The sequence below is a fragment of the Lampetra fluviatilis genome, unplaced genomic scaffold, assembly GCF_964198595.1.
Source record: "Lampetra fluviatilis unplaced genomic scaffold, kcLamFluv1.1 SCAFFOLD_1000, whole genome shotgun sequence".
NCBI lineage: Eukaryota > Metazoa > Chordata > Hyperoartia > Petromyzontiformes > Petromyzontidae > Lampetra > Lampetra fluviatilis.
In genome coordinates, this window is record NW_027620922.1 from 21,458 (window position 1) to 35,618 (window position 14,161).

A 14,161-nucleotide genomic window follows, 5' to 3' on the forward strand; every position below is an offset into this window, starting at 1 on the left:
GCTCACTCAACAGCTCACTCACCAGCTCACTCACCAGCTCACTCACCAAGCCGGTCCTGTCGGTGTTCGCGTTGATCATCTCCCACGCAGAGTCCACGCAGAACTACCTCGCCATCGAGGTGAGTGAGTTGGTCAGTCAGTCAGTCACTCACTCACTCACCAGCTCACTCACTCACTCACCAGCTCACTCACCAGCTCACTCAACAGCTCACTCACCAGCTCACTCACCAGCTCACTCACCAAGCCGGTCCTGTCGGTGTTCGCGTTGATCATCTCCCACGCAGAGTCCACGCAGAACTACCTCGCCATCGAGGTGAATGAGTTGGTCAGTCAGTCAGTCAGTCACTCAGTCAGTCAGTCGCTCGCTCAGTCACTCAGACACTCGCTCACTCAGTCAGTCAGTCAGTCACTCAGTCAGTCACTCAGTCAGTCACTCAGACAATCAGTCACTCAGTCAGTCAGTCAGTCACTCGCTCACTCAGAAATTCACTCACTGAGACACTCTGACTGAGTAAGTGACTGAGTGTCTGAGTGAGTGTCTCTCAGTCACTCAGTCAGTCACTCAGTCACTCAGTCACTCACTCAGTCACTCACTCAGTCACTCACCAGCTCACTCATTCAGTCACTCACCAGCTCACTCACTCACTCAGTCACTCAGTCACTCACCAGCTCACTCACCAAGCCAGTCCTGTTGGTGTTCGCGTTGATCATCTCTCACGCCGAGTCCACGCAGAACTACCTCGCCATCGAGGTGAGTGAGTTGTTCAGTCAGTCAGTCAGTCACTCAGTCAGTCAGTTAGTCAGTTAGTCAGTTAGTTAGTCACTCACTCACTCAGTCAGTCGCTCGCTCGCTCGCTCACTCACTCAGTCACTCAGTCACTCACTCACTCACCAGCTCACTCACCAGCTCACTCACTCACTCACCAGCTCGCTCACTCAGTCACTCGCTCATTCAGTCACTCACTCACTCACTCAGTCACTCAGTCACTCACTCACTCAGTCACTCACTCACCAGCTCACTCACCAGCTCACTCACCAGCTCACTCACCAGCTCACTCACTCACTCAGTCACTCAGTCACTCACCAGCTCACTCACCAAGCCGGTCCTGTCGGTGTTCGCGTTGATCATCTCTCACGCAGAGTCCACGCAGAACTACCTCGCCATCGAGGTGAGTGAGTTGGTCAGTCAGTCAGTCAGTCACTTAGTCAGTCAGTTAGTCAGTTAGTCAGTTAGTTAGTCACTCACTCAGTCAGTCGCTCGCTCGCTCACTCACTCAGTCACTCAGTCACTCACTCACTCACTCACCAGCTCACTCACCAGCTCACTCACTCACTCACCAGCTCGCTCACTCAGTCACTCGCTCATTCAGTCACTCACTCACTCACTCACTCAGTCACTCAGTCACTCACTCACTCAGTCACTCACTCACCAGCTCACTCACCAGCTCACTCACCAGCTCACTCACCAGCTCACTCACCAGCTCACTCACCAGCTCACTCACCAGCTCACTCACCAAGCCGGTCCTGTCGGTGTTCGCGTTGATCATCTCCCACGCAGAGTCCACGCAGAACTACCTCGCCATCGAGGTGAGTGAGTTGGTCAGTCAGTCAGTCACTCACTCACTCACCAGCTCACTCACTCACTCACCAGCTCACTCACCAGCTCACTCACCAAGCCAGTGCTGTCGGTGTTCGCGTTGATCATCTCCCACGCAGAGTCCACGCAGAACTACCTCGCCATCGAGGTGAGTGAGTTGGTCAGTCAGTCAGTCACTCACTCACTCACCAGCTCACTCACTCACTCACCAGCTCACTCACCAGCTCACTCACTCACTCACCAGCTCACTCACCAGCTCACTCACTCACCAGCTCACTCAACAGCTCACTCACCAGCTCACTCACTCACTCACCAGCTCACTCACCAGCTCACTCACTCACTCACCAGCTCACTCACCAGCTCACTCACTCACTCACTCACCAGCTCACTCACCAGCTCACTCACTCACCAGCTCACTCACCAGCTCACTCACTCACTCACCAGCTCACTCACCAGCTCACTCACCAGCTCACTCACCAGCTCACTCACCAGCTCACTCACCAGCTCACTCACCAAGCCGGTCCTGTCGGTGTTCGCGTTGATCATCTCTCACGCAGAGTCCACGCAGAACTACCTCGCCATCGAGGTGAGTGAGTTGGTCAGTCAGTCAGTCACTCACTCACTCACCAGCTCACTCACTCACTCACCAGCTCACTCACCAGCTCACTCACCAAGCCAGTCCTGTCGGTGTTCGCGTTGATCATCTCCCACGCAGAGTCCACGCAGAACTACCTCGCCATCGAGGTGAGTGAGTTGGTCAGTCAGTCAGTCACTCACTCACTCACCAGCTCACTCACTCACTCACCAGCTCACTCACCAGCTCACTCACTCACTCACCAGCTCACTCACCAGCTCACTCACTCACCAGCTCACTCAACAGCTCACTCACTCACTCACCAGCTCACTCACCAGCTCACTCACTCACTCACCAGCTCACTCACCAGCTCACTCACTCACTCACCAGCTCACTCACCAGCTCACTCACTCACTCACTCACCAGCTCACTCACCAGCTCACTCACTCACTCACTCACCAGCTCACTCACCAGCTCACTCACCAGCTCACTCACCAGCTCACTCACCAAGCCGGTCCTGTCGGTGTTCGCGTTGATCATCTCCCACGCAGAGTCCACGCAGAACTACCTCGCCATCGAGGTGAGTGAGTTGGTCAGTCAGTCAGTCAGTCACTTAGTCAGTCAGTCGCTCGCTCAGTCACTCAGACACTCGCTCACTCAGTCAGTCAGTCAGTCACTCAGTCAGTCACTCAGTCAGTCACTCAGACAATCAGTCACTCAGTCAGTCAGTCACTCGCTCACTCAGAAATTCACTCACTGAGACACTCTGACTGAGTAAGTGACTGAGTGTCTGAGTGAGTGTCTCTCAGTCACTCAGTCAGTCACTCAGTCACTCAGTCACTCACTCAGTCACTCACTCAGTCACTCACCAGCTCACTCATTCAGTCACTCACCAGCTCACTCACTCACTCAGTCACTCAGTCACTCACCAGCTCACTCACCAAGCCAGTCCTGTCGGTGTTCGCGTTGATCATCTCCCACGCAGAGTCCACGCAGAACTACCTCGCCATCGAGGTGAGTGAGTTGTTCAGTCAGTCAGTCAGTCACTTAGTCAGTCAGTCGCTCGCTCAGTCACTCAGACACTCGCTCACTCAGTCAGTCAGTCAGTCACTCAGTCAGTCACTCAGTCAGTCACTCAGACAATCAGTCACTCAGTCAGTCAGTCACTCGCTCACTCAGAAATTCACTCACTGAGACACTCTGACTGAGTAAGTGACTGAGTGTCTGAGTGAGTGTCTCTCAGTCACTCAGTCAGTCACTCAGTCACTCAGTCACTCACTCAGTCACTCACTCAGTCACTCACCAGCTCACTCATTCAGTCACTCACCAGCTCACTCACTCACTCAGTCACTCAGTCACTCACCAGCTCACTCACCAAGCCAGTCCTGTCGGTGTTCGCGTTGATCATCTCTCACGCCGAGTCCACGCAGAACTACCTCGCCATCGAGGTGAGTGAGTTGTTCAGTCAGTCAGTCAGTCACTCAGTCAGTCAGTTAGTCAGTTAGTCAGTTAGTTAGTCACTCACTCACTCAGTCAGTCGCTCGCTCGCTCGCTCACTCACTCAGTCACTCAGTCACTCACCAGCTCGCTCACTCAGTCACTCGCTCATTCAGTCACTCACTCACTCACTCAGTCACTCAGTCACTCACTCACTCAGTCACTCACTCACCAGCTCACTCACCAGCTCACTCACTCACTCACTCACCAGCTCGCTCACTCAGTCACTCGCTCATTCAGTCACTCACTCACTCACTCAGTCACTCAGTCACTCACTCACTCAGTCACTCACTCACCAGCTCACTCACCAGCTCACTCACCAGCTCACTCACCAGCTCACTCACCAGCTCACTCACCAGCTCACTCACCAAGCCAGTCCTGTCGGTGTTCGCGTTGATCATCTCTCACGCAGAGTCCACGCAGAACTACCTCGCCATCGAGGTGAGTGAGTTGGTCAGTCAGTCAGTCAGTCACTCAGTCAGTCAGTCAGTCACTTAGTCAGTCAGTTAGTCAGTTAGTTAGTCACTCACTCAGTCGCTCGCTCACTCACTCACCAGCTCACTCACTCACTCACTCACCAGCTCACTCACTCACTCACTCACCAGCTCACTCACTCAGTCACTCACCAGCTCACTCACTCACTCACCAGCTCACTCACTCACTCAGTCACTCACCAGCTCACTCACCAGCTCACTCACCAGCTCACTCACCAGCTCACTCACTCACTCACCAGCTCACTCACTCACTCACTCACCAGCTCACTCACTCACTCACTCACTCACCAGCTCACTCACTCACTCACTCACCAGCTCACTCACTCACTCACTCACCAGCTCACTCACTCACTCACTCACCAGCTCACTCACTCACCAGCTCACTCTCCAGTTCACTCTCCAGCTCACTCTCCAGCTCACTCACCAGCTCACTCACTCACTCACCAGCTCACTCACTCACTCACTCACCAGCTCACTCACTCACTCACTCACTCACTCACCAGCTCACTCACCAGCTCACTCACCAGCTCACTCACCAGCTCACTCACTCACTCACTCACTCACCAGCTCACTCACCAGCTCACTCACCAGCTCACTCACCAGCTCACTCTCCAGCTCACTCACCAGCTCACTCACTCACTCACCAGCTCACTCACTCACTCACTCACCAGCTCACTCACTCACCAGCTCACTCACCAGCTCACTCACCAGCTCACTCACCAGCTCACTCTCCAGTTCACTCACCAGTTCACTCACCAGCTCACTCACCAGTTCACTCACCAGCTCACTCTCCAGTTCACTCACCAGTTCACTCACCAGCTCACTCACCAGTTCACTCACCAGCTCACTCACCAGCTCACTCACCAGCTCACTCTCCAGCTCACTCACCAGCTCACTCACCAGCTCACTCTCCAGCTCACTCACCAGCTCACTCTCCAGCTCACTCACCAGCTCACTCACCAGCTCACTCTCCAGCTCACTCTCCAGTTCACTCACCAGCTCACTCTCCAGCTCACTCACCAGCTCACTCTCCAGCTCACTCTCCAGCTCACTCACCAGCTCACTCACCAGCTCACTCACCAGTTCACTCCCAGCTCACTCTCCAGCTCACTCACCAGCTCACTCACCAGCTCACTCTCCAGCTCACTCACCAGCTCACTCTCCAGCTCACTCTCCAGCTCACTCTCCAGCTCACTCACCAGTTCACTCACCAGCTCACTCACCAGCTCACTCTCCAGCTCACTCACCAGCTCACTCTCCAGCTCACTCACCAGCTCACTCTCCAGCTCACTCTCCAGCTCACTCACCAGTTCACTCACCAGCTCACTCTCCAGCTCACTCTCCAGCTCACTCACCAGCTCACTCACCAGCTCACTCTCCAGCTCACTCACCAGCTCACTCACCAGCTCACTCTCCAGCTCACTCTCCAGTTCACTCTCCAGCTCACTCTCCAGCTCACTCACCAGCTCACTCTCCAGCTCACTCTCCAGTTCACTCACCAGCTCACTCTCCAGCTCACTCACCAGCTCACTCACCAGCTCACTCACCAGCTCACTCACCAGCTCACTCACCAGCTCACTCACCAGCTCACTCACCAGCTCACTCACCAGCTCACTCTCCAGCTCACTCACCAGCTCACTCACCAGCTCACTCACCAGCTCACTCTCCAGCTCACTCACCAGCTCACTCACCAGCTCACTCACCAGCTCACTCTCCAGCTCACTCTCCAGCTCACTCACCAGTTCACTCACCAGCTCACTCTCCAGCTCACTCTCCAGCTCACTCACCAGCTCACTCACCAGCTCACTCTCCAGCTCACTCACCAGCTCACTCACCAGCTCACTCTCCAGCTCACTCTCCAGCTCACTCTCCAGCTCACTCACCAGCTCACTCACCAGCTCACTCACCAGCTCACTCTCCAGCTCACTCTCCAGCTCACTCACCAGTTCACTCTCCAGCTCACTCACCAGCTCACTCTCCAGCTCACTCACCAGCTCACTCTCCAGCTCACTCTCCAGCTCACTCACCAGCTCACTCACCAGCTCACTCTCCAGCTCACTCTCCAGCTCACTCACCAGCTCACTCACCAGCTCACTCTCCAGCTCACTCACCAGCTCACTCACCAGCTCACTCTCCAGCTCTCACTCTCCAGCTCACTCTCCAGCTCACTCTCCAGCTCACTCACCAGCTCACTCACCAGCTCACTCTCCAGCTCTCACTCTCCAGCTCACTCTCCAGCTCACTCTCCAGTTCACTCACCAGCTCACTCACCAGTTCACTCTCCAGCTCACTCTCCAGTTCACTCACCAGCTCACTCACCAGCTCACTCTCCAGCTCACTCACCAGCTCACTCTCCAGCTCACTCACCAGCTCACTCTCCAGTTCACTCACCAGCTCACTCTCCAGCTCACTCACCAGCTCACTCACCAGCTCACTCTCCAGCTCACTCTCCAGCTCACTCACCAGCTCACTCTCCAGCTCACTCACCAGCTCACTCACCAGCTCACTCTCCAGCTCACTCTCCAGCTCACTCTCCAGCTCACTCACCAGCTCACTCACCAGCTCACTCACCAGCTCACTCACTCACTCAGTCACTCACCAGCTCACTCACCAGCTCACTCACTCAGTCACTCACTCAGTCACTCAGTCACTCACTCAGTCACTCACTCAGTCACTCACTCACTCAGTCACTCACTCACTCAGTCACTCACTCACTCAGTCACTCACCAGCTCACTCACTCAGTCACTCACCAGCTCACTCACCAGCTCACTCACCAGCTCACTCACCAAGCCAGTCCTCTCAGTCTTCGCGTTGATCATCTCTCACGCAGAGTCCACGCAGAACTACCTCGCCGTCGAGGTGAGTGAGTGTGTGTGTGTGTGTGTCTGTGTGTGTGTGTGTGTCTGTGTGTACCTGTGTGTGTGTGTGTGTTTGTTTGTGTGTGTGTGTCTGTGTGTACCTGTGTGTGTGTTTGTTTGTGTGTGTGTGTCTCTGTGTGTCTGTGTGTGTGTCTGTGTGTGTGTGTGTGTGTGTCTGTGTGTGTGTGTGTCACTGTGTGTCTCTGTGTGTGTGTGTCACTGTGTGTGTGTGTCACTGTGTGTCTCTGTGTGTGTGTGTGTCACTGTGTGTGTGTGTCACTGTGTGTCTCTGTGTGTGTGTGTGTGTGTCACTGTGTGTGTGTGTCACTGTGTGTCTCTGTGTGTGTGTGTGTCACTGTGTGTGTGTGTCACTGTGTGTCTCTGTGTGTGTGTGTGTGTGTCACTGTGTGTGTGTGTCACTGTGTGTCTCTGTGTGTGTGTGTGTGTCACTGTGTGTCTCACTGTGTGTTTCTGTGTGTCTCTCTGTGTGTCTCACTGTGTGTCTCTCTCTGTGTGTGTGTCACTGTGTGTGTCACTGTGTGTGTGTGTCTCTGTGTGTGTGTCACTGTGTCACTGTGTGTGTGTCACTGTGTGTGTCACTGTGTGTCTCTGTGTGTGTGTGTCACTGTGTGTGTGTGTCTCACTGTGTGTCTCTCTCTGTGTGTGTGTCACTGTGTGTGTGTGTCACTGTGTGTGTCACTGTGTGTCTCACTGTGTGTGTCACTGTGTGTCTCACTGTGTGTCTCTCTGTGTGTCTCACTGTGTGTCTCACTGTGTCTCTCTCTGTGTGTGTGTCACTGTGTGTGTGTCACTGTGTGTGTCACTGTGTGTCTCTTTGTGTGTGCGTGTCACTGTGTGTGTGTGTGTCACTGTGTGTGTCACTGTGTGTGTGTGTCACTGTGTGTGTCACTGTGTGTGTCACTGTGTGTGTCACTGTGTGTGTCACTGTGTGTGTGTGTGTCTCTGTGTCACTGTGTGTGTCTCTGTGTGTGTCACTGTGTGTGTCACTGTGTGTGTCACTGTGTGTGTCACTGTGTGTGTGTGTGTCACTGTGTGTGTCACTGTGTGTGTCACTGTGTGTGTGTGTGTCTCTGTGTCACTGTGTGTGTCACTGTGTGTGTCACTGTGTGTGTCACTGTGTGTGTGTGTGTCTCTGTGTCACTGTGTGTGTGTGTGTCACTGTGTGTGTCTCTGTGTGTCTCTCACTGTGTGTCTCTGTGTGTCTCTGTGTGTCTCTGTGTGTGTGTCTCTGTGTGTGTCACTGTGTGTGTGTGTGTCTCTGTGTGTGTGTGTGTCTCTGTGTCACTGTGTGTGTCACTGTGTGTGTCACTGTGTGTGTCACTGTGTGTGTCACTGTGTGTGTCACTGTGTGTGTGTGTGTCACTGTGTGTGTCACTGTGTGTGTCACTGTGTGTGTGTGTGTCTCTGTGTCACTGTGTGTGTCTCTGTGTGTGTCACTGTGTGTGTCACTGTGTGTGTGTGTGTCTCTGTGTCACTGTGTGTGTCTCTGTGTGTGTCACTGTGTGTGTCACTGTGTGTGTGTGTGTCACTGTGTGTGTGTGTGTCTCTGTGTCACTGTGTGTGTCTCTGTGTGTGTCACTGTGTGTGTCACTGTGTGTGTCACTGTGTGTCTCTCTGTGTGACACAGCTGATGAGTCTGCTAGCTATGGCCTACCTGAGTCTGTGCACATTCTCTGTGTGTGTCACTGTGTGTGTGTGTGTGTCTCTGTGTGTGTGTCTCTGTGTGTGTCACTGTGTGTGTGTGTGTCTCTGTGTCTCTGTGTGTCTCTCACTGTGTGTCTCTGTGTGTCTCTGTGTGTCTCTGTGTGTGTGTCTCTGTGTGTGTCACTGTGTGTGTGTGTGTCTCTGTGTGTGTGTCTCTGTGTGTGTCACTGTGTGTGTGTGTGTCTCTGTGTGTGTGTCTCTGTGTGTGTCACTGTGTGTGTGTCTCTGTGTGTGTGTCTCTGTGTGTGTCACTGTGTGTGTGTGTGTCACTGTGTGTGTCACTGTGTGTGTGTGTCACTGTGTGTGTCTCTGTATGTGTCTCTGTGTGTTTCACTGTGTGTGTCACTGTGTGTGTGTGTCTGTGTGTGTCTCACTGTGTGTGTGTCACAGCTGATGAGTTTGCTAGCTATGGCCTACCTGAGTCTGTGCACCTTCTCTGTGTGTGTCACTGTGTGTGTGTCTCTGTGTGTGTGTCACTGTGTGTGTGTGTGTCACTGTGTGTGTGTGTGTCACTGTGTGTGTGTCACTGTGTGTGTGTCACTGTGTGTGTGTCACTGTGTGTGTGTCACTGTGTGTGTGTGTGTCACTGTGTGTGTGTGTCACTGTGTGTGTGTGTGTCACTGTGTGTGTGTGTCACTGTGTGTGTGTCACTGTGTGTGTCACTGTGTGTTTGTGTCACTGTGTGTGTGTCACTGTGTGTGTCACTGTGTGTGTGTCACTGTGTGTGTGTCACTGTGTGTGTGTCTCACAGCTTATGAGTCTGCTGGCTATGGCCTACCTCAGCTTGTGCACCTTCTCTGTGTGTGTCACTGTGTGTGTGTCACTGTGTGTGTCTCTGTGTCACTGTGTGTATGTCACTGTGTGTGTCTCTGTGTCACTGTGTGTGTCACTGTGTGTGTGTCACTGTGTGTGTCACTGTGTGTGTGTCACTGTGTGTGTTTCACAGCTGATGAGTCTGCTGGCTATGGCCTACCTCAGCTTGTGCACCTTCTCTGTGTGTGTCACTGTGTGTGTGTCACTGTGTGTGTCTCTGTGTCACTGTGTGTATGTCACTGTGTGTGTCTCTGTGTCACTGTGTGTGTCACTGTGTGTGTGTCACTGTGTGTGTCACTGTGTGTGTGTCACTGTGTGTGTCTCACAGCTGATGAGTCTGCTGGCTATGGCCTACCTCAGCTTGTGCACCTTCTCTGTGTGTGTCACTGTGTGTGTGTCACTGTGTGTGTCTCTGTGTCACTGTGTGTATGTCACTGTGTGTGTCTCTGTGTCACTGTGTGTGTGTCACTGTGTGTGTGTCACTGTGTGCGTGTCACTGTGTGTGTGTCACTGTGTGTGTGTCACTGTGTGTGTCTCACAGCTGATGAGTCTGCTGGCTATGGCCTACCTCAGCTTGTGCACCTTCTCTGTGTGTGTCACTGTGTGTGTGTCACTGTGTGTGTCTCTGTGTCACTGTTTGTGTGTCACTGTGTGTGTCTCTGTGTCACTGTGTGTGTCACTGTGTGTGTGTCACTGTGTGTGTGTCACTGTGTGTGTGTGTCACTGTGTGTGTGTGTCACAGCTGATGAGTCTGCTGGCTATGGCCTACCTCAGCTTGTGCACCTTCTCGACGGTGTTCCGAATCCGTCTCTTCAACTTGTACCACCTTGCGCCCCATCACCAGACCAACCACCACAGCCTGCTCTTCAGCGGCATGTACGTCGTGGTGAGGGTGAGCGTGGTGGTGAGCGTGGTGGTGAGTGGGGTGGTGAGTGTGGTGAGTGTGGTGGTGAGCGTGGTGGTGAGTGTGGTGGTGAGTGTGGTGAGTGTGGTGAGTGTGGTGAGTAACTCACCACCAGACCAACCATCACAGCCTGCTCTTCAGCGGCATGTACGTCGTGGTGAGGGTGGTGGTGAGCGTGGTGGTGAGTGTGGTGAGTGTGGTGGTGAGTGTGGTGGTGAGTGTGGTGGTGAGTGTGGTGAGTGTGGTGAGTGTGGGGGTGGGTGTGGTGAGTGTGGTGGTGAGTGTGGTGGTGAGTGTGGTGGTGAGTGTGGTGGTGAGTGTGGTGAGTGTGGTGGTGAGTGTGGTGAGTGTGGTGGTGAGTGTGGTGAGTGTGGTGGTGGTGAGTGTGGTGGTGAGTGTGGTGAGTGTGGTGGTGAGCGTGGTGGTGAGCGTGGTGGTGAGTGTGGTGAGGGTAGTGGTGAGTGTACTAGTGGTGAGTGTGGTGGTGAGTGTGGTGGTGAGTGTGGTGGTGAGTGTGGTGAGTGTGGTGGTGAGTGTGGTGGTGAGTGTGGTGGTGAGTGTGGTGAGTGTGGTGGTGAGTGTGGTGGTGAGTGTAGTGGTGAGTCTAGTGGTGAGTCTGGTGGTGATTGTGGTGGTGAGTGTGGTGGTGAGTGTGGTGGTGAGTGTGGGGGTGAGTGTGGGGGTGAGTGTGGTGGTGAGTGTGGTGGTGAGTGTGGTGGTGAGTGTGGTGGTGAGTGTGGTGGTGAGTGTGGTGGTGAGTGTGGTGGTGAGTGTGGTGGTGAGTGTGGTGGTGAGTGTGGTGGTGAGTGTGGTGAGTGTGGTGGTGAGTGTAGTGGTGAGTGTAGTGGTGAGTGGAGTGGTGAGTGTAGTGGTGAGTGTAGGGGTGAGTGTAGTGGTGAGTGTAGTGAGTGTGGTGGTGAGTGTGGTGGTGAGTGTGGTGGTGAGTGTGGTGGTGAGTGTGGTGGTGAGTGTGGTGGTGAGTGTGGTGGTGAGTGTGGTGGTGAGTGTGGTGGTGAGTGTGGTGAGTGTGGTGGTGAGTGTAGTGGTGAGTGTAGTGGTGAGTGGAGTGGTGAGTGTAGTGGTGAGTGTAGGGGTGAGTGTAGTGGTGAGTGTAGTGAGTGTGGTGGTGAGTGTGGTGGTGAGTGTGGTGGTGAGTGTAGTGGTGAGTGTAGGGGTGAGTGTAGTGGTGAGTGTAGTGAGTATGGTGGTGAGTGTAGTGGTGAGTGTGGTGGTGAGTGTAGTGAGTGTAGTGGTGAGTGTAGTGGTGAGTGTAGTGGTGAGTAGTGGTGAGTGTAGTGGTGAGTGGTGGTGAGTGTAGTGGTGAGTGTAGTGGTGAGTGTAGTGGTGAGTCTAGTGGTGAGTGTGGTGGTGAGTGTAGTGGTGAGTGGAGTGGTGAGTGTAGTGGTGAGTGTAGGGGTGAGTGTAGTGGTGAGTGTAGTGAGTGTGGTGGTGAGTGTAGTGGTGAGGGTGGTGAGTGTAGTGGTGAGTGTAGTGGTGAGTGTAGTGGTGAGTGTGGTGGTGAGTGTGGTGGTGAGTGTAGTGGTGAGTGTGGTGGTGAGTGTAGTGGTGAGTGTGGTGGTGAGTGTGGTGGTGAGTGTGGTGGTGAGTGTAGTGGTGGTGTGTGGTGGTGAGTGTAGTGGTGAGTGTGGTGGGAGTGTAGTGGTGAGTGTGGTGGTGAGTGTGGTGGGTGGTGTGGGGTGAGTGTAGTAGTGAGTGTAGTGGTGAGTGTAGTGGTGAGTGTAGTGGTGAGTGTTGTGTGAGTGTAGTGGTGAGGGTGTTGGTGGTGGTTGTTGTTTAATGTTGTTGTGGTGGTTGTTGTTGTTGTATATTGTTGTGGTGGTTGTTGTTTTAATGTTGTGGTGGTTGTTGTTTAATGTTGTGGTGGTTGTTGTTTAATGTTGTGGTGGTTGGTTGTTTAATGTTGTTGTGGTGGTTGTTGTTGTTGTTTAATGTTGTTGTGGTGGTTGTTGTTGTTGTATAATTGTTGTGGTGGTTGTTGTTTAATGGTTGTGGTGGTTGTTGTTTATGTTGTGGTGGTTGTTGTTTAATGTTGTGGTGGTTGTTGTTTATTGTTGTTGTGGTGGTTGTTGTTGTTGTTTAATGTTGTGGTGGTTGTTGTTTAATGTTGTAGTGGTGGTTGTTGTTTAATGTTGTTGTTGTTGTTGTTGTTGTGCTCGCAGGCTCTTCTGCCGCCTGACCCCCTCCCCTCTGCCTCAACTTCCTCGGCCCTCATCCACATCCGACACCCACATCTCCAAACACTCGCACATCGAGACAGCTTACACGCAGGTGGGTGGGTGGGTGGGTGAGTGGGTGGGTGAGTGGGTGAGTGGGTGAGTGGGTGGGTGGGTGGGTGGGTGAGTGGGTGAGTGGGTGAGTGGGTGGGTGGGTGGGTGGGTGGGTGAGTGGGTGGGTGGTGAGTGGGTGAGTGGGTGAGTGGGTGAGTGGGTGGGTGGGTGGGTGGGTGGGTGGGTGGGTGAGTGGGTGGGTGGGTGGGTGAGTGGGTGGGTGGGTGGGTGGGTGGGTGAGTGGGTGGGTGGGTGGGTGAGTGGGTGGGTGGGTGGGGTGGGTGGGTGAGTGGGTGGGTGAGTGGGTGAGTGGGTGAGTGGGTGGGTGGGTGGGTGGGTGGGTGAGTGGGTGAGTGGGTGTGGGTGGGTGGGTGGGTGGGTGGTGAGTGGGTGGCGTGGGTGAGTGGGTGAGTGGGTGAGTGGGTGTGTGGGTGGGTGGGTGGGTGGGTGGGTGGGTGGGTGAGTGGGTGGGTGGGTGGGTGAGTGGGTGGGTGGGTGGGTGGGTGGGGTGAGTGGGTGGTGTGGTGGGTGGGTGGGTGGGTGGGTGGGTGAGTGGGTGGGTGGGTGGGTGAGTGGGTGAGTGAGTGGGTGGGTGGGTGGGTGAGTGAGTGGGTGAGTGGGTGGGTGAGTGGTGAGTGGGTGAGTGGGTGAGTGGGTGAGTGGGTGGGTGGGTGGGTGAGTGGGTGAGTGGGTGAGTGGGTGAGTGGGTGAGTGGGTGGGTGGTGGTGAGTGGGTGGGTGGGTGGGTGAGTGGGTGGGTGGTGGTGGGTGGGTGGGTGGGTGGGTGGTGGGTGGGTGGTGGGTGAGTGGGTGAGTGGGTGGGTGGGTGGGTGGTGAGTGGGTGGGTGTGGTGTGGGGTGGGGTGGGTGGGTGGGTGGGGTGTGGTGGGTGGGTGGGTGGGTGGTGGGTGTGGGTGGGTGGGTGGGTGGTGTGGGGTGGGTGGGTGGGTGAGTGGGTGGGTGGGTGGGTGGAGTGGGTGTGGTGGGTGGGTGATGGTGGTGGGTGGTGAGTGGGTGGGTGAGTGGGCGGGTGGGTGAGTGGGCGGGTGGGTGGTGGGCGGGTGGGTGGGTGAGGCGGGTGGGTGGGTGAGCGGGTGGGGTGGGTGAGCGGGTGGGTGGGTGGCGGGTGGGTGTTGGGCGGGTGGGTGGTTGGCGGTGGGTGGGTGAGCGGGTGGGTGGGTGAGGCGGGTGGGTGGGTGAGCGGGTGGGTGAGTGGGTGGGGGTGGTTGGGCGGGTGGGTGAGCGGGTGGTGAGCGGTGGGTGAGTGGGTGGGTGGTTGGGTGAGTGGGTGGGTGAGCGGGCGGGTGGGTGATGCGGGCGGGTGGGTGGTTGGGCGGGTGGTGGGGTGGGTGAGTGAGTGGGTGGGTGGGTGGGTGGGTGGGTGAGTGGGTGGGTGGGTGGGTGGGTGGGTG

The 14,161-nt window shown here is 55.0% G+C and overlaps 1 protein-coding gene across 1 annotated transcript in view; it reads left to right on the plus strand.

The window, feature by feature from the left end:
• LMBRD2 (LMBR1 domain containing 2) overlaps nt 1-12,752 on the plus strand; it is a gene marked incomplete at both ends in the record, with an annotated part of 28,539 nt that extends 15,787 nt beyond the window's left edge. Inside the window, 3 exon segments of the mRNA XM_078885015.1 lie at nt 10,302-10,435; nt 12,644-12,662; nt 12,664-12,752. Coding sequence (XP_078741141.1) covers nt 10,302-10,435; nt 12,644-12,662; nt 12,664-12,752 — 242 coding nt within the window.
• Between the last annotated feature and the right edge of the window lie 1,409 nt (nt 12,753-14,161).